The sequence below is a fragment of the Carya illinoinensis genome, chromosome 6 (assembly GCF_018687715.1).
Source record: "Carya illinoinensis cultivar Pawnee chromosome 6, C.illinoinensisPawnee_v1, whole genome shotgun sequence".
In the NCBI taxonomy this organism is placed as follows: domain Eukaryota; kingdom Viridiplantae; phylum Streptophyta; class Magnoliopsida; order Fagales; family Juglandaceae; genus Carya; species Carya illinoinensis.
Genome location: NC_056757.1, coordinates 36763933 through 36782264, shown reverse-complemented (window position 1 = coordinate 36782264; position 18332 = coordinate 36763933). Strand labels below are relative to the sequence as shown.

At 35.5% G+C, this 18332-nt stretch overlaps 2 protein-coding genes across 3 annotated transcripts; both read left to right on the top strand.

Annotated features, from left to right (window-relative positions):
- Window positions 1-1052: 1052 nt before the first annotated feature.
- On the top strand, window positions 1053-9100 carry LOC122313156 (prolycopene isomerase, chloroplastic). The gene is made up of 9 exons (XM_043127913.1): window positions 1053-1385; window positions 1819-2042; window positions 2484-2594; window positions 3702-3755; window positions 4049-4336; window positions 4857-5048; window positions 5117-5275; window positions 6125-6361; window positions 7081-9100. Exons 1-9 carry the CDS (start codon window positions 1220-1222, stop codon window positions 7393-7395), a joined length of 1746 nt encoding a protein of 581 aa, XP_042983847.1. The 5' UTR covers window positions 1053-1219; the 3' UTR covers window positions 7396-9100.
- Window positions 8842-17534, top strand: LOC122313157 (shaggy-related protein kinase kappa). 2 transcript variants are annotated; one of them, XM_043127914.1, is made up of 13 exons: window positions 8847-9099; window positions 10300-10539; window positions 10852-10944; window positions 11044-11103; window positions 11198-11470; window positions 12528-12602; window positions 13758-13814; window positions 13897-14037; window positions 14134-14184; window positions 14968-15063; window positions 15839-15922; window positions 16006-16108; window positions 17168-17534. In XM_043127914.1, exons 2-13 carry the CDS (start codon window positions 10393-10395, stop codon window positions 17254-17256), a joined length of 1269 nt encoding a protein of 422 aa, XP_042983848.1. In that variant the 5' UTR covers window positions 8847-9099; window positions 10300-10392; the 3' UTR covers window positions 17257-17534. The 2 variants fall into 2 exon arrangements, with proteins under 2 accessions (XP_042983849.1, XP_042983848.1); XM_043127915.1 differs by lacking the exons at window positions 14968-15063; window positions 15839-15922; window positions 16006-16108; window positions 17168-17534 and adding an exon at window positions 14736-14958 and having other exon boundaries at window positions 8842-9099.
- The last annotated feature ends 798 nt before the right edge of the window (window positions 17535-18332 follow it).

Genomic DNA, 18332 nt, shown 5'->3' with positions numbered 1-18332 from the left:
AGGACATATTTGAGAATACTTGCTTTGCTTCACACACGTACTGAGAGGGTGAGAAGGTTTGAGAGATGAGATGCGAGGGAGTGAAAGAAGGCATCGGGATGATGAGTTAAGTCTGATCAGTGGATAGTTGTGCAATGTCGGAGGGAGAACCAAGAGAGCCCTAAGAGATGAGAGAAAAAAACAATGCTGGAGAGTGGAGATGAGAGTGAAAAAAATGGGATGAGGGGCTCGAGTTAAGGCTTTAGCCCTAATCTAAACTATGTTATGTGGTGTATTAAACTAAATGGTGTCCTTTCAATTTTTTTATAACAACTCTAATAGAGCAACATCGTTTAATTTACCTAAGTTAAACGGCAACATTTTATATAGGAATAAAAGAATATATATTATATTGGTTGATTCACCTTGAATATAGTTCAAATCAGAACTAAACTAGCCACTGTCGATTTTACGATATTTGGACCGTTTGCTTACCAATTTTAGCCAATTCTAGTCAAAGACAATCTATCCCGATGGTTACTATTCATAGTTTTTTTGGTTAATAATAATAACACATAGAACGGTAAATTGTTGGTAAGTATCAAATTTACAAACCTATGACTTCATAAAATAGAAATCAAACTTCAAGCACTAAAATATTTCTCCATGCTAAGACGCTTTTATATTTAAGTCAATGCATAGGGTATATCGTGACATATTTTGATTAAAAAAATAAATTTTAAAAATTAAATTTTACAAATTAAATCTTACAATTTAAATAATATAGATAGTCATTGAATTGAGAATAAAATAACTCATATTACTATAATATGAATGAACAAGAAAAATTATAGAACGAGGAGTCAGGTATGTATTTTATTGGTTAAAAAAAAGATTATTATTTAATTAAAAAAAAAAAAGAAGTGTTGCCCATGATCGTATCAAAATCGATGACTTATATTTAAATTATTTTTTATATACATAAAGTTACTTAAAACGAATTTGACCTTTAATTTTAAAACAATTCGGCCAGATGAAAAGAGGGGATAAAAATGTGTATGACGTGGCTAGTTTTAGAACTGCAGAAGTCCCGTTAGCCGGGGAAACACAATAGCACAGAGGTTCCCATTGCTTGGTGGCTGTCTTCAACTTCAATCTCGACAATCTCTCTCTCTCTGTTTCTCAAATATTTTTTGGGGGCTGCTCAGTTCACCCTTTTGTAGAACGTATAAGCAATCCCATGGCATTGGGTCGTGTTTTCCCAACTTTTACTCAGTTTCACCTTACTCTTTGCCCCAGTCTCCAGTCCTCAACGGTCAGAAAAACCTTTTTGGCGCGAAGCTCCAACGGTCAGGGGCACTCTTCCAATGGCTCTGTCTCTGTCCAAAAGAAGAAAACCTTTCCTGGTACACCCTCTCTATAATTCTTCGAGAGGCTTTTAAGTTTGATGTGTTGGAAACATGAGGCTTGTGTATGAATTAATTGCTGAGATATTATTCCCCTTGCAACCCATTTTTCCACTGCATGAACTGAACTACATGCGTCCATTTTTCCGAGGGTGCCGTCCACGGAACCGGGTTTACTCTGCAAGGGGGGTCCGACATACATACGTATATATATATATATATATATATAAAAGGCACACTTGATGTGATAATTTTGTTTTTATGACGTCCTAAATTATGGAAGCCGAGATTCAAGATTATTATTATTTTTTTAATTTTATTTTTCTCTTTTCGGCTGTCCCCTAGTTAGCGAAGTTTGCTTAAGGTTCTGGCATATTTGTTATCATATTTTATATCCTTCAAGATCTTAATAACATTTTTTTCTTGCGTTAAGGGAAGCCAGAGGCTGATGTTGTTATAATTGGGAGTGGTATTGCTGGGTTGTGTTGCGCCGGGCTCTTGGCAAGGTATGGCCAAAACGTTCTTGTATTGGAAAGTCATGATCTACCTGGGGGTGCTGCTCACTCGTTTGAAATAAAAGACTACAAATTTGACTCTGGTCCATCTTTGTTCTCTGGTTTTCAGTCAAGAGGTCCTCAGGCGAATCCTCTTGCACAAGTAATTTTTTCTTTTCTCTATTTTTTTTTAGTATTATATGATAGTGTGATCTAAGCTTGTGGGTTGTGACAGTCAAGTATTGGTTTGAATGTTAGTTGGATTTCTTGCCACTGATTGCGGACATTTGTTTGAGCCTCCTTAAGAACCAGCATTTAATCTAGAATTTTGGTCCGTGCAGAAGACCAAAAACACTCGATTTTTAAAATTACGAATCTAGCTAACAGTCACTCTGATGGGATACAATCGTAACTGATGAATGCTTCATAATTTATCATATTCCTCTAATTGTAAAAGGTGTGCTCTTCACTTCTCCATTTTGATCAAAATAAGTGCTTTTGAGCGGTAGTTTAAGGTAGATGGTACTAAAATCTAACTCTCATGATTTCTATTTCATGATGGCATGTAAAATGAGTATAATGACCATAACTGCATGGTTTTTAGGTTCTCGATGCATTGGGTGAATCACTACCATGTGCCAAATATGATTCATGGAAGGTCTACATACCTGAAGGTGAATTCTTGTCACGCATTGGCCCCACAGAATTCTTCAAGGTGAAATCCGGTTCTTGGATATGTTACATTCTGGGGTTCATTATTTGGTACTTGTCTAGTTGATCTGTTTATCGTTTTTAAGTCTTGGATATCTATAATATGCATGCATCCTCTATTTGATCGGAGAAAGAGAGAATAAACAAAAATGAAGCTTTGCATAAGCCTAGACTAGACCAAGACTCCATGCTGTCCTTCTTGGTCCATCACAAGATACCATGCTGGCTTAAGGTTAAAGAAATTCAGATTCTTAGTTTTTTTTTTTTTTTTAATTTTTTTATAAAGAAAAAAGGGTTGGAGGGGGAGCAGCAGGTGGCTTTCTTACCTGGCTGTGACCATAGTAGCACTCTACCCACTGGGAACTAGGTAGTCTGTTTAGAGAATCACCCTTCTCACTTTAGTCTGTTTAGATAGGCGGTCAGCCAGTAGAGTCATGTCTGGAGATGGCTGGGCACTCTGATTGCTTTATACAGCCATCCTTTTTCTTGTGCATTTTTCTTCTCCCATGAAAAAATGTTAGAGGAGAAGTTTTTAGAATTTATGATCCAATTTATCCAAATTTATTAATTTTTGGCTATTAGTGTTATCTTTGCTTGGCCTATCATATGGTGGGTCCTTCAATCATTAAAGTGCATCTCCTGCCAAGTTAAATGCTTGACATTCAATGTTTTGGTTTTGAGGAAGTTAGGAAGTAACATCATGGTTGAAGATTCTTCTTCAACTATGTCTTTTGAGTTCTTTGATATCAAATTGATGCAATGGTGAACTCGTTTTGAGATCCACTCCTGTCACATAAGAATTTGAGAAATCAGTATTAACTTGAAATTTTCAATGACAGACAAATTATCAAATTAATTTGTCAAAGAATTATCATGTGTTTGATGCCTTGTAACTTCTTCCCGGAAACAAATTCTCTTAACCATGATAATTCACAGGTGCTTGGAGTAATCAAGAATATTACTAGATAACCTTAAATCAATAATCACGCATGTCGGTAGGCTTTTTGACATCTCAATTCGGCCAGAATGGACTATTTTTCCAATTATGTTGTTGTAAGTTATTATAGGACCTTACTCAGTGAGGTTTTGTTTTGTTTTATTTTTCTTTCAGGACCTTGAGAAGTATGCAAGTCCAGATGCTGTTCGGGAATGGCAAAAACTTCTTGTGTGTATCATTAGTTACTATTATTATTATTATTATTTTGGTTATATTTTCGAAGATATGTGTTATCATTCTGATTTTTACTTCCAAAATTGATAAAGAAGTTACCCTATTTTATCCCATTTTGTGATTGAGGAGCTCAACCACATTTTTATGTATAATGCTTGTTGAAAAAAAATGAAATAAAAAAGACCTTATTTTCCTTACATCACATGTGATGTTTACATTTTTTTGTTTCCACGGTTTCCTCTATTGTGTAATCATCTCTCATATGGAAAAATGCATTTGGCCTCCAGGATGCAGTTCTTCCATTGTCTGCTGCAGCAATGGCTCTGCCTCCTCTATCTATCAGAGGTGATTTTGGAGTTCTTTCTACTGCTGCAGTTAGATATGCCCCCTCTCTCTTGAAATCTTTTGCACAAATGGGACCACAGGGAGCCCTTGGCGCTACAAAGCTTCTCAGACCTTTCTCAGAAATTATTGATTCATTGGAACTAAAAGACCCTTTTATTCGGAATTGGGTGGACCTATTGTCTTTCTTGCTTGCTGGGGTGAAAACTAATGGTATACTCTCAGCAGAGATGGTAACTATTATCTATTAAGTCTTATGGAATCCTTTCAGATTTTTCTTGGCACATACTTTCCTATATGCTTGTTTTAAATTATGTGCTTGATATGCAACCAGTGATATGTGAAAATAGGCAAAATAACAATATAAATAGTGCCAATAAATTACCTAATGATTTATGGTTTTTACCGTTTTATGGTACAGCTAAAGTAATCAGGAAAATGATGTGTTCATTATAGCTTTGCTTATTCCATGATTATAATTTCATTATTAGCAGCCAAAACAACAAGCCTAAGAGGTTGGAGATACTGTCAAAAAAAAAAAAAAGAGGTTGGAGATTAGCAGTTATGTAATTTCATGATTGGCAGTCGATTTAAAAGTACAAATATCCATCAAATTCTCCATCTTGCAATGAGATTATGCGATACTCTGTCATGTAATATATGGGTACTTCAATTCAAATCCAGTCATATGCTTTTTTTCTTGTTAAATTTATTTTTATGGATAACTTGATAATTTGTCTCCAATTTTTTCAGGTTTACATGTTTGCAGAATGGTACAAGCCGGGTTGCTGTCTTGAGTACCCACTTCATGGAAGTGGGGCAATTGTTGACGCTCTTGTCCATGGAATGAAGAAGTTTGGTGGACGGCTTTCCCTTGGAAGTCATGTGGAGAAGATTGTCATTGAAAATGGTTGTGCCACTGGAGTGAAGTTGAGAAGTGGACAAGTGAGTAACATGAAAGTTTATATGTTCTTTTTATTTCGGTGGCTGAATAAATTCTATTAATGCTGCAGCTTGTTCGAGCTAAAAAGGCTGTTGTGAGCAATGCAAGTATGTGGGACACCTTAAAGCTGTTACCTAAGGAAGTTGTTCCAAAGTCATACGTGGACAGGATCAACATGACCCAGCAATGTGAATCATTCATGCATCTACATTTGGGATTTGCCTCGGAGGTGAATAGTGCCAACCTTATAGAATAATGTCTTCGTGGATTTATATTGTGCCTTCTTGCATTTGCCTGGTGCAGTCGTTCTTCCTTCTCTTTGCATGGCTATACAATAGCTGACTTTCTCTAATCTTGTCTGAGATCAGTGCTACTTAATTCAATTTTATTGTTCTTGTCTCTTTCTTTCAACAGTCTCATTTTCGGCTATGATGAAGTAAATGTCATGTTATGATCACTGAGGAAAAGGCTATTTTTAGAAGCTATAAAATTTCCCAACTTTCTCTATATTCTGTGGGTGGTCTTCTAAGTGTAATATTTTCTCTTCAATTTCTTAAAAGGTTTGATTTTCTGGAATATATATTATCAATATGGTTAAAACTCACCCTTTTGCTGCACTTTAATGACAACATCCTCAAAATTTTCTTACTTCCTATGAATAATAAAAAAAGAACCAATATTTGTTTTCATATATCATGTTTCAAATTCATTCTAGTAAGTGAAGTTATGATATAAATATAAGAGTAATGCTACATACAGTCGTGGAGTGCGCAAGTGCCTTGCAGTCACTTTGAAAAAGAGTGAGGTTCACTATTAAAAAATTAATTTATTTTTATGTGGATACCGTCTATATTCACTTTTTTTAAAGTGATTGCACGGCGCTTGCACACTCATGACTGCAAGTATCATTTCTCTAAATATAAATAGTAGTGCCGTTATTAAAGGATAAATATTCAACAATTGTGTTTTTCTCTTAATACCACAATTTCAGTAACCTTTAAACCGGATGCCACTGTACTCTGCTTCAGATATCATCATCCTCAAAATAATTGTGTTCAATGTATGTTTTATTCACCAGGGCATAAGCGAGGACTTGGGAATACATCATATAGTTGTAAATGATTGGGAGAGAGGGGTTGATGCCGATCAGAATGTTGTTTTGATATCTGTACCTAGTGTACTTAGTCCAGATCTAGCACCCCCTGGTAAACATGTATTACATGCCTATATGCCAGGAACCGAACCTTTTGGACAGTGGGAAGGACTTGATCGCAGAAGCACTGAATACAAAAATCTCAAAGCAGAACGATCAGAGGTATTGCCGTCAATTATGATATTAACTTGATAACTTAGTATTGCTGAAAATTGGAAGAACATTAATGACTAGTGATTCAATTCACTTGTATGTTCTATTTGTTTTTCGAATATTAATGTTTAGATATTTATATACATGAAGAGGGAAAACCAAGAACCAAGTACAAACAATCTATCGAGGTTTCTTAAAACCGCATTAAACTGAATAACTCATTTGAACAAACTTGACCAAATCCCTAGTTTATTGATCAAGTTGCAGAACCAAATCACTGATGCCTTGTGTCACAAGCATCTAACTCTTATATATTATTAGAACGGTAAGACCTAATCTGCTACATATTATGTGATGGACAAGAAAATAAAAACCAGTCCACTTCACTGATGTCAAAAAGAGTCAAGTCAGCTTACTCCAAAAAAATAAATACATAAAGTAGAATAAGCAGCAGTAATATGAATAAAATGCATTTTTATTATCTTAGTTTACTCAACACTTGAGGCAACGCAGTGTTGTCTAAAAAACGAATCTTATTTCCCTTCATATTTTTTGGGGGTAAAAATCAACTAATTTTCCTGATGTTTTGTCTGGTTTTTGAAGTGTCAAATCATTTTTGTCTTTACCTAGTCTCTATATCTCTACTTTGCTACTATTGTTCACGCTGACAAGTTAACTGTCTGATTTAGTTATTGCAAAGCATTTCGTATGATTCAGTGATATGTCAGGTTATGTGGAGAGCTGTGGAGCGTGTACTTGGTGCTGGCTTCAGCCGTGAGAAGTGTGAGGTCAAGTTAGTCGGAACTCCATTGACGCATCAGAGGTTTCTTAGGAGGCATAGAGGAACATATGGCCCGGCCATACAAGCTGGTAAAGACTCCTTTCCTGGGCATTCAACTCCCATCCCGCAGCTTTATTGCTGTGGAGATTCTACTTTTCCCGGCATTGGAGTCCCTGCAGTTGCTGCTAGTGGTGCTATTGTGGCCAATTCACTAGTTTCTGTGTCTCAACACTCCCAACTTCTTGATGCCATTGGTATTTGAACGCATTGGTTGGTGAGTTCCCCCCCATATATTACTCCCTGACTGGAAATGTTCTTGTTTCCCAGCATTTTGCTTCAAATTCTCTAATGTCCGATATATTACACATACCAACTCGATGAGTTTGGATATGTTACGTGTGAAAACAGGAAATACCAAAAAGGAGATATATTTATAAGAATTTAGTGCTGCAATAAAAGTGGAATCCCATTAAAATCGCTCCTTTGTTAGTTTAAAGCATGAAATGTGACCATTTGACATCTCGAAGAGCCATCGTTAACATGCAGCAGCCTGGCATGGGCCTTTTTTAGCTTTACCATCATCATTTGATGTAGCTTTGAGTTTGTTATCTCGTTTGTATTTTCCTTTATTTTCTTCTTCTTTTTCCATGTTTATGTATCTATATGTATGAATTCGATCCTTTGCTTTGATGGATGCTAGCCAACTAGGCCTTTTTTATGAAACTAAAATTGAGGAGCACTGGTTTTATTGATTAAGACCATTCATTTCAATTGGAGGACCACCTTGTGGCCTAAAATTATATTATTCCTATACCTTTCAAGCTTTTTGCAAACATCACCTTACTCCTTTGCACACCAAAATCAACTTTTCTTTGGAAATTCAAAATAACTAGTAAATGAGACTGAGATGAATGAAAAATTAATGCTAATTCCTGAATGGTACTAGTTCCTGAATTATATACCCTATTATATCAACTATGTTTATGAATTTTAAGATAAAATTTATTTTATAAGGAGAGTTATGTAAATTCATTGTATGCATCCGTCCAATTATTAGATGAACAACTTCATAGATCAAAGAATAATTAAATTATCTTTTAAAATACAGCAAATAATTCATGCCCATTCATTTATTATTTAAGGGAGAAAAAAAGGTCAACCAAATGCTATGGATTTGTCCCATTATTGAAGATGTTGACCCCTGCTGTACTGAATCATGACGTTTTAGATGGGACCCATAGGGTGGAACTGGTTATGTATCACATTATCCGCCACGTATCGAATTTTGAGCATGAGAACTCATCCATGATTGTTGTAATTGTTAGTATGGGTCTATGGGATGATGACGTGAGGTCAGGAACTAGCGAAGGTGACGCCACGTGGCTGTGACTGTTTTTTCAAGCTTTGGAAAAGACAAGACAGGACACAACAGAATAAAAATGTCACTAATCATGATGTTGTATCAATTGAACCCTACACTCATCCCTATCTATTTATTTATTTATTTTCATTTTAATATATGCTCAAATATTCTTAACGTAGAATTTTGATTAATAATTCAAAATTTGTTGGCATTAAGATTAAAAGATTTTTTTGGAGCAAAGTTAATCATTCATCATTACTTGAATGAAATTCCTTGAATATCCTTTCTGAGATCGTCTAATAAGCATGCTTATATTGTAACTCACTCGTGTATTTCTTTTCCTTTGGAACTGAAGGAAGCGTTTGTCAGAGAAACCGTAATAGAAAAGTCATTGGAAACAGCAATGCCCAATTTTGCAGTACTATTCTTGTTACTTCTCTTCCCATTCTGACGACACTCTTTATTGTTTTGGAGTCTGTGAGGAAAAACAAAAACAAAAATTAGAAGAAAACTTGATTCAGAATTTGACATCGAAAAATCTTCCAAGTTCAAAAAAAAATGCCCGAGCTCCGATTCCAATTCTTCGCTCCGAGACGCGTACAGGTCAGTATGCAACGGTAGCCAACGAAACTAATTTAATTCCTTGTACACTCCTTCCTGGTTCTTTATATACTTTCGTGTCGAATCAGGGAAGCTTTTTACGGATATTTGTAAATAGGACTGACTTTTGAGTGTTTGATGCCTTTTCTTGGGAAATCTCATTGTTGATTTGGTTGGCACGATTTTTAGGTCTAGATCTGGTCGATTTTCTTGCGATTACGATTTGTTTTTTTAAATTTTAATTTGGCTTCTAAAATCTTCTTGTTAGACCATGCCATAAATCTCACTGCAAGTCCTATAGGAACTGACAAAGCTTTTGTGTTTGGTAATGTGGTGATAGTGATGCAAATTGTAAGAACCAAGTGTGATTATTCTTCCAATCTTATCTAAACTACTCAATAGCTTGTCTGTCTTTGTTTATCTGTTATCCACGTGCTTCATGCTTGGAGCTGCGCTTGCTGTAGGGTATGTAATTGAGCTGTCGCAGCGTTTTGTAACCATTGCCTTTTTATTATTTACTCGGATGTGTTGGTTTAGGAGCTCTGATACTGTAACATGGAAAAATTATGGCATGTTCATAATAAGAATTCGTACAATTGCTGCGTTTTTTCTTTTTTTTTTCCTGTGCGAGCTTTCTGCCATTATGCATTCCTTACTTGGCACCATTATTGACGCATAACCTTCACCCTTACATGTATAAGGAGGAAAGTAGAATAGTTTCTTTATGTTTTCCTCTTTAATAGTTTCTTTATGTTTTCCTCTTTAATAGTAATTTAATAGTAATTTATCAGAGAGAAATTCTGATAATGATACCATATTTTCAGTCCTATGCCTCTTCCATGATAACACACTGATATGGTTGTATGATAGGTGATTGCTAATGTGTTCACATGATTATGTGATTGTTGGATCCTTGTAAGACGATTGTAAATGTTAATTCTTTTTTATGGTTTAACCTTCTGTTGACAAGAATGAGTTGCTTTGTATGTTTCATTTCTGTTTAACATGATTCTACCATATTGTTCACTTAGCAGGAAAAATAAAGCATATTTTGTCTGAATTTTAAATTAGATGAAGTAATTTGGGACAGGATCAATTCACATATTTAGAGCTGTCAATAATGAACATAATTACATGTATCTACCATGTTTTTATGCTTAACATCTGTTTCTTGCTTTAAAATCTTCCAATTAATTCTTGTAGGAAGAAAGGTGCTTGGATGGTATGGGAGGCAGAACACCAGAGCATTACGAGGGTAGCACATACTAGCATCTTTAATATTTACCAGGCACATTTATGGCGTCTGCCAGCCTAGGAAATGGTGGAGTAGGCAGTTCCAGGTCTGTTAATGGCTTCAAGGGTTCATCTAGTTCAGTTGACTGGCTGGGGAGAGAGATGCTCGAGATGAGACTGAGGGACAATGTTGACCATGATGAGGACAGAGTAAGCTTCTATAAAGAGTCATTTATGTTTTGGTGTTTAAAGTTACTTGTCAATTCTTGCAAGTATCCAACTTATCAAAAAATAAATAAAAATTCTTGCAAGTATCCAATAGTTTGCTTTTATTCCTTTTAAAAATCTGCTGCAATTAGCGACATGCTGGCAAAGTGGTAATGAAAAAGTTTGATGTTTGCAATGCCACTTCACACCATTGGAGAATTTATTGGTTCTTTTCTGCAAGCTATAAAAACATTTTGGGATTAATTTATTAGTTGTTGTGCCTGCTGCTATTCCTTAATATTTAATCTGGTGCAGGATAGTGAACCAGATATAATTGATGGTGTAGGTGCTGAAACAGGGCATGTAATACGAACCACCATTGGTGGTCGAAGTGGTCAATCTCGGCAGGTTGGGTTAAATATAATCAATGATTTTGACAATTTAATGCATTGATGTGATTAGTTGAGAGTATCTCACGTTTTCCACATGCTGTACTTGCATTGACAGACAGTCAGTTATATTGCAGAACATGTGGTTGGAACTGGTTCTTTCGGTGTCGTTTTCCAAGTAAGTTGTGCTGTAGTATACTGTTGTTAATCTGCATTTTTCTCATTTTGATGGTATTCCACATTGTTGAAATAATTATGTCGTCTTTGAGCAGGCAAAATGTAGAGAAACTGGAGAGATTGTTGCTATAAAGAAGGTTCTCCAAGACAAGCGCTATAAAAATAGGGAGTTACAGATAATGCAGATGTTGGATCATCCAAATACTGTTGCCCTTAAGCATTGTTTCTTTTCAACTACAGACAAAGAAGAGCTTTACTTGAATCTTGTACTTGAATTTGTCCCTGAAACTGTTAACCGTATTGCAAGAAACTATAGCAGAATCAACCAACGAATGCCCTTAATATACGTTAAACTTTATACCTACCAGGTACATGATATTTTTTTTTTCTATTCCACTGTTCTTATTGTTTTGGTAAATTTTTTCTATTGCTATCTCTAAATTTTTTGATCTTGTTTCCAACTACCGAAGCTTTAATTGCATGGATTTTTCCTTCATTACTTAAATATACAAAATATCCTTGCTGCAATTTTATAATATGAAGTAGAACAGTTATTTTGTTGAAGCATAACCTTTTATAGTATGAAGTGACATCTTTTACGGTGCTTATCAAAACAGGGATGTCTAACATAGCAAAACCACAAGTAAGGGTTCTTGAATGTAAACGCTAATCTTTTCAAATGATGCCATAACCTTTTGTTGAAAAATGGCGGTTATGGATTTTTTTTTTTTGGGGTGGGGGGGTGACATTTTCATTATCACTAAAGCATTTGTTGTACTCTATGGCTATAGTTTCTAAAACTAGGTGTAAGTGGTGTATATATCCTAGATGAAAATGGCAAACATGTAACGACCAACTGAAAGTCCAAGCCACATTTGGGTTATACTCCAAAAGGACTAATCAAAGTTACAGTTGGAGTCCTCTTGAATCATAATAAGGAAGTAATTTCTTCCTCCCAAGCAATGTGGGATCCCATTTATCACCTTCTGTATTCAATTTGGGACATTACAAAACATAGTCAGTTTAAGGTTATTACAGATTATGTATTTTGCAACGACCAACCTTACCGCCATGTTATGTTCCCTGTACACAAGTCTCCTCCCCTCTATCTCCATTCTGTGTGTAGTCTAATGTTTCTAGAGTTTCAAAGGAATCTTGTAATTGCTTGTCCTCTTGCTTTATGTCGTAGGAGAGATTTTTGTAAGAGACATTAGACTTGTTTGTTGTAAATACAATTGTCATGTAGCCAATGAGCTTTAGTTCAAATGGCATTTCTTCCCTCATAAGAATTGGGTTTTTTGGGTTTTTTGAGCCCCCCAGGAGGGACAGATAGTTCACGGTTTTATTGGCTTCTCACTATCAATAAATGTTTTGTTTACCTATAAAAAAAAAAAAAAACCCTAATATTATTTAACTGGGGTGCAGATCTGCAGGGCGCTTGCCTATATACACAATTGTATCGGTATATGTCACCGTGACATCAAGCCTCAAAACTTACTGGTAAGATTCTTCTTTCTGAAAAATTCAGTGTTTGTATCTTGAGACTCATTCTGGATGTGACTGCATTGAGTTGCATGAATGCTAGCTTTATTTTATATTAAAAAATAATAATAATAATAATATTAAAAAAAAAAAACTCGTGTGAATGCACAATAGCTGTTATGCTAATTCCATTGGTTTCTGACTAAGGCTGCTTAATCCCACCATTCATTGACTACTAGCATTTTCAAGTCCTCTTGGGATGTATTGTTTTGGTATAATCTTTAGCTTATCTGGAGACATTATTGAAAATCCTATATAAATGCCAAGAAGTGCTGTAGGGATAATATGGACATGTCACGATCACATGCTACCTTAATGATTATAGCCTGAGGAGGTTATATGGCTTCTTTGTTGGGATACATTTATATACACATTAGTACCTGTATGTATATAAGCATGCACGCGGTGCTTCTTTATATGCGTCTCGTGAATATAATGTCCATAATTTTCTAACCTCATATGCGCCCATTGATCTTGTCCTCTTCCTTGGAATCTCTTTTGCATGGAATTGCTGGCTTAGTGATCCTGCTTTCCTGTTATGCTAAAATAGTTCGAATTTAGTCAATTGACCATTAATAGTCTGTGTGTCACATATATCGGTGTGCAATCTCCCCTCAACCCCACACACCTTTACCAAAACCATCAACACCTTTTTGCTTGATGAAAATTATGCCTCTGTTCAGCGCTGTCAGTTGCTTTTCATTTCAGAAGTGGCTATTTCACTATTAAAATAAGCGCCCTGCTTGAGTTTTGATTTCTCACACTATAGTCGAAATGCTACCGACAAGTACAGGCTCTAAATGTGCTTTTGAAATGGTTGAAGCAAGAGCCACTCATGTTGCTGAAGACAAGGAGGGTACTGGCAGATATTAGGGTTTTCTTTTTCTATGGACTTGTTTGACTCTAAACCATCTTTTCATCAACTTGGCTTTTGAGGAATATGATTGTTTCCTATATTCCCAACTATGAGCTCAGTTGTATACTTAGCAGCATTTAATGATTCTTTGAGTATGTATCGAATGAGATGCCTCTTGGTGACTTAGAAATATTCATTTCCGGATAAATCTTTTCCTTTTGTTGTTCACCCTTGAATGCTAATTGTTTGCTGTCCAGGTCAATCCCCATACACATCAACTGAAACTTTGTGATTTTGGGAGTGCAAAAGTGTTGGTAAATTTTTCTTGTCACTCTTGCCAATGGTGGTTGCTTCTTGTTTATTTGCTTGAGTTTAGTACCATTTGCATTTTATCAGGTGAAAGGAGAACCCAATGTTTCTTACATCTGTTCAAGATATTATCGCGCTCCAGAGCTCATATTTGGTGCCACTGAGTACACAACTGCTATAGATATATGGTCTACAGGCTGTGTGATGGCTGAATTACTTCTTGGACAGGTGGGTTGATACTTGAATCTGTATGTACACTAGGCCCTGTTTGCCATTGCCTTGAATAATCTGCCATTAATGTTTTTAATCCAACTTTTCTTTCAGCCTTTGTTTCCTGGTGAAAGTGGTGTTGACCAACTGGTTGAGATCATTAAGGTGAGCTTATTCTTTTATTTTCCACCTGTGTACAAGAATGTTCTTTTTTACTACGATTATTTTAGAAGGAGATTTTGGCCACTCTTCAGCATCTACATGAGTATTTAGGGATGCCGATGTTGACTATTCAATATAAAGTTTCCAAACTTTTCAACAAAAAAAAAAAAAAAAGGCACTAGGAAAAAAGAGGAAGAGGTGGAGGAACGGTTTTGAGTTTTGAGTATTTCTTTTGACTTTATTCTGGTTGAATTTGGTTATCCTGGGATTGACTCTGTAAGTCTAATTTTTTTTTTATGATATTTTATAAGTAATAAGAGATTTTATTAATGCAAGTAAATAGGCATAGCCCAAGTACAGAGGAAGTATACAAGCAAAAACACCTAAATACAAGCTAGGGACTAGGAAAGTAGACTTACATAAAGTCTAATTTTTTATCTCTAGATGCTTTTTGTTTTAACAAAACTTGTGGATGACTGTTGTGCACTGATATAAAATCTTGCAATTTTAGCAGAATGGTTTTCACCTTTTGTTTTTTTGGCCAACGGAAACAGGAAATGAGTACGTGTGCTTTCACCATTGTGAGTCAGACTCTTTTGTTGTTAAAAAAAGGTTCCAAATCACTTATCAAAAAAAAAAAAAAAAAAAAGGTTCCAAATCACTTGTTTTACTATGATCCATCATATATTATTTATCTTTTTAAAGTAATTTTGCTGCTCAAGTATATCAAGAACCCCTAAGAAAGTCTTAAATAATCATTTCGTGGATTTAAAATTTTTGTATAAGGTTTTGGGAACTCCAACCAGGGAGGAGATAAAGTGCATGAATCCAAATTATACAGAATTTAAGTTCCCCCAGATAAAGCCTCATCCCTGGCACAAGGTATGTCCGTTTTCTTTCCCTTTTCTTTACTAATACCATGCCCACAATGTCATTAGTTGTCTTCATTTGTTGGTGCTTTTTTTTATGGACGAAGTTTCACAATAGTTGGAGTATGTTTTATTGATTAAAGCATCAATACTAGGCATAATACACTTGACTGGACATTGTCTGGCAAGTTCAGGATGTTTTGCATGACTGAGATCCTACATATGTAAAAAGTGACTAGGAAACCTTTACGGGTGGTACAGTTGTGCAGGGCTCTGGCTCGGGAACCAGAGGTCTCAATTTCAATTATTCTGAATTGCCACTGTGCGTGGTTTGTGGGTAATTAAGTGCGGTATAATTGGTGAAACAGAAAGAACAAGTGTATAGAAGACGGGGTGGAGCTGTTGAGAAGTCTAAGAGGTAGCATAATGGGGCTTGCTCATTGGCATGGGCATACACTCCCTATGCTTAAAAATAAAATAAAAAAAGTTCAGGATGGCCACCGGCAGTGGCTAGAAATGGTCAGGTTGGCCTCAATGCATGTGGAGTTGTCCAGGCACCATCGCACAAGGTCTAAATATGTTATTTTTCTTTTTCTTTATCTAAATATGTTCTTTTTGTCATGCAAAATTTGGTAAAACCTTCAAATAGTCCCATTGTTTATATCTGTGTATGGGCATTGCTTGTTACAATTTTGTTTCTATTGTTTCACTTATTATGTGAATCTAGTAAGCAATCAGCATTTGTGGACACCAAAGAAATCTGGACTGACATCATTGGCATCCAACAGGTCTTCCAAAAACGTTTACCCCCAGAAGCGGTGGACCTTGTTTGTAGGTTTTTTCAGTACTCTCCCAATTTGCGATGCACTGCTGTAAGTAAATTTCTATTGTTTTCTTTCCCCTTGGTCAGAAAGTATTATTCGGTGCTCATGCATTTTCTGTTGTGGTACTGCAGTTGGAAGCTTGCATTCACCCTTTCTTCGATGAGCTGAGGGACCCAAACACACGCCTTCCTAATGGCCGTCCTCTTCCTCCTTTATTTAATTTTAAATCCCAGGGTAAAATACCAAATCAATAATAAGCACATCATGCCATCATAGTGCCACTGTGTTTTCTGTGAAGAAAATTTAAATTCCTTCTGTGCGTCGTTAATTCTAAAATTCACCATTATGATGAATTGAGAATAATATTAAAGGAAAAAGTTGCTTGATTCTTCTTTAGTATTAAAAAAAATTCTTCTATAGTATTATCAAAACAAAAGCTTTAGTTGAGTCAATTCACCAACATACAAGCCTGAAAACAGCATTAACGTAAGTTACGATTTGGAAAAATAATAAAAGGAAGTAGATTAAAAAATGGCTCACTTTAGAGGAAAAGAGATTGGGTGGTAGAAACATGCATACTGGATTAGCGTTTTGCTTTTTGATCTTGCATTTACTAATTCCTTTCCCCTTTGTGTGTTCATTAGGGTTTTAGTAGAAGTTTGGCTTATTATTATTATTATTATTATTATTTCTGTAATGCATTTCTCCCCCTTGTATCTGGGGATAGAAACCCGGTCATAAAACTGCATGCTTGATGCAAGCGATGGCTGTGAACAAAGTAGGAAAATGGTATCAACGAGAAGCATAGATGCTCTTCTTCCATGACACCATACATTATTACCATGTGAAGCATGCTTCTAAAATCATGTTTCAGAAGTGAACTTCTTTTACAAGAATGCGTTTTTCTTGAGGAAAGGGATCTCTTTTGTTTAAAACCATCGAATCAGATGTCATTTATGGATTATAAATGTTACCGACAACTGAAAAAATTATTATGAAATAAATGGAGCTACATTACTTGAAAAGAAAAAGGAGCTGTATTTTTCTATTTTTCATACTTTGTGCCATGCAATGTTCTTTCAATTGGAAAAAAAGACAAGTCGATAGATAAATTTGTAGTGGGAAACAAAATACACTTCGCATTTTTACCAAATTTTGCAAAATAGGACAAGTCTAAAAGTTCTTTGTTGTAGTACTCATCAATGCGTTCTTGAAACCTATTGTTAATATTTCGGTTTGGTTCTGCCCTATCTTCTTATCCTTCTCAATACTTTTCTTTTGTTCTTATTGCAGAGCTCTCAGGCATACCACCTGATATCATCAATAAACTAATTCCAGAACACTCTCGGAAGCAGAATTTGTTTATGGCTTTGCACACGTAGCTACTATTACCTGTCTCTCACTTCTGCTTGCCATTTTCACTTTGCATAAGTCTTTTATTGGCATCTGCCAAATCCGTCGCCCTTCTTATTTATGTGCCCTGTGAGAAAGTTGCAAAGGAGTTCCTAGGACAATATAGGAAACCTGAGGCTCTGAGTTTGCTTGCTGATAGAGGTGCTTTTGAGTTTTAATTCCAAGACCGATATAATTTCATGTATATTTACTGTGACCCTTCTTGCCGGGGAATTTAGTGAGATGAAAGTGTCAGCATGTGTATGTATACCCTGTGCTACAATGTTATTCTTCTAGCCACTCTTCTCCTCTTCTCGAGCCAGTCCGTTCCTTTGTTCGTGCAACTTCCCCATTTAGATTGTGCGTGCTGATGACTGACGAAGATTTGTTTGTGAAACAAATGGGCAGCAGTCCACGGCTAGTTTGTGAGCACATTTCCAAGCAATGTTTCCCACAAAAATCTTAGAAAATTTGAAATCAAATGGTGGTGTTATAAAATGTAGTTAAAATGGTGGGTGAATACCAAACAGGAAAATTGATAGAATTTAAAGGAGTAAGAGCTCAAATTCTAGCTGTTATGTCTCTTTCTTTTCTTTTTCTTGTTGGATGAGTTATCTTCATATGCTTTTGTTTGTTTTTCATCTTTTTTTCTACAATTCTTGTATTATAATAATAAATACAAATGAGCTACGTAAACCATGCCAAAATTCTCACAAAAAAATGTGTTCAATTGTGTCCAAAAGTTGCCAATAGGTTAATGACATATGACTCAGTTTCCTAAATAAAAAAACTGAGTTTGAAACCCCATCCCTATAATAATAAAAAAAAAAAAATTGTATCCAAAAGTCGTTATTCTTTATAATTTTCCTGTCATAAAAGGAAATGAGGAAAACAAAAAAAAGATAATGAAGGTGATGTTCGTATCAAATAAATTAAATAATAGATTGGGGAATGAATTATCAATATAAAAATTAAAAGGAAAGAAAAAAGAAAAGCCTTAGGAAACAAAAAGAAGCAGAATTGGATCTCATTTTTCCAACAATTCTTCTATATGCAATCAGATTTG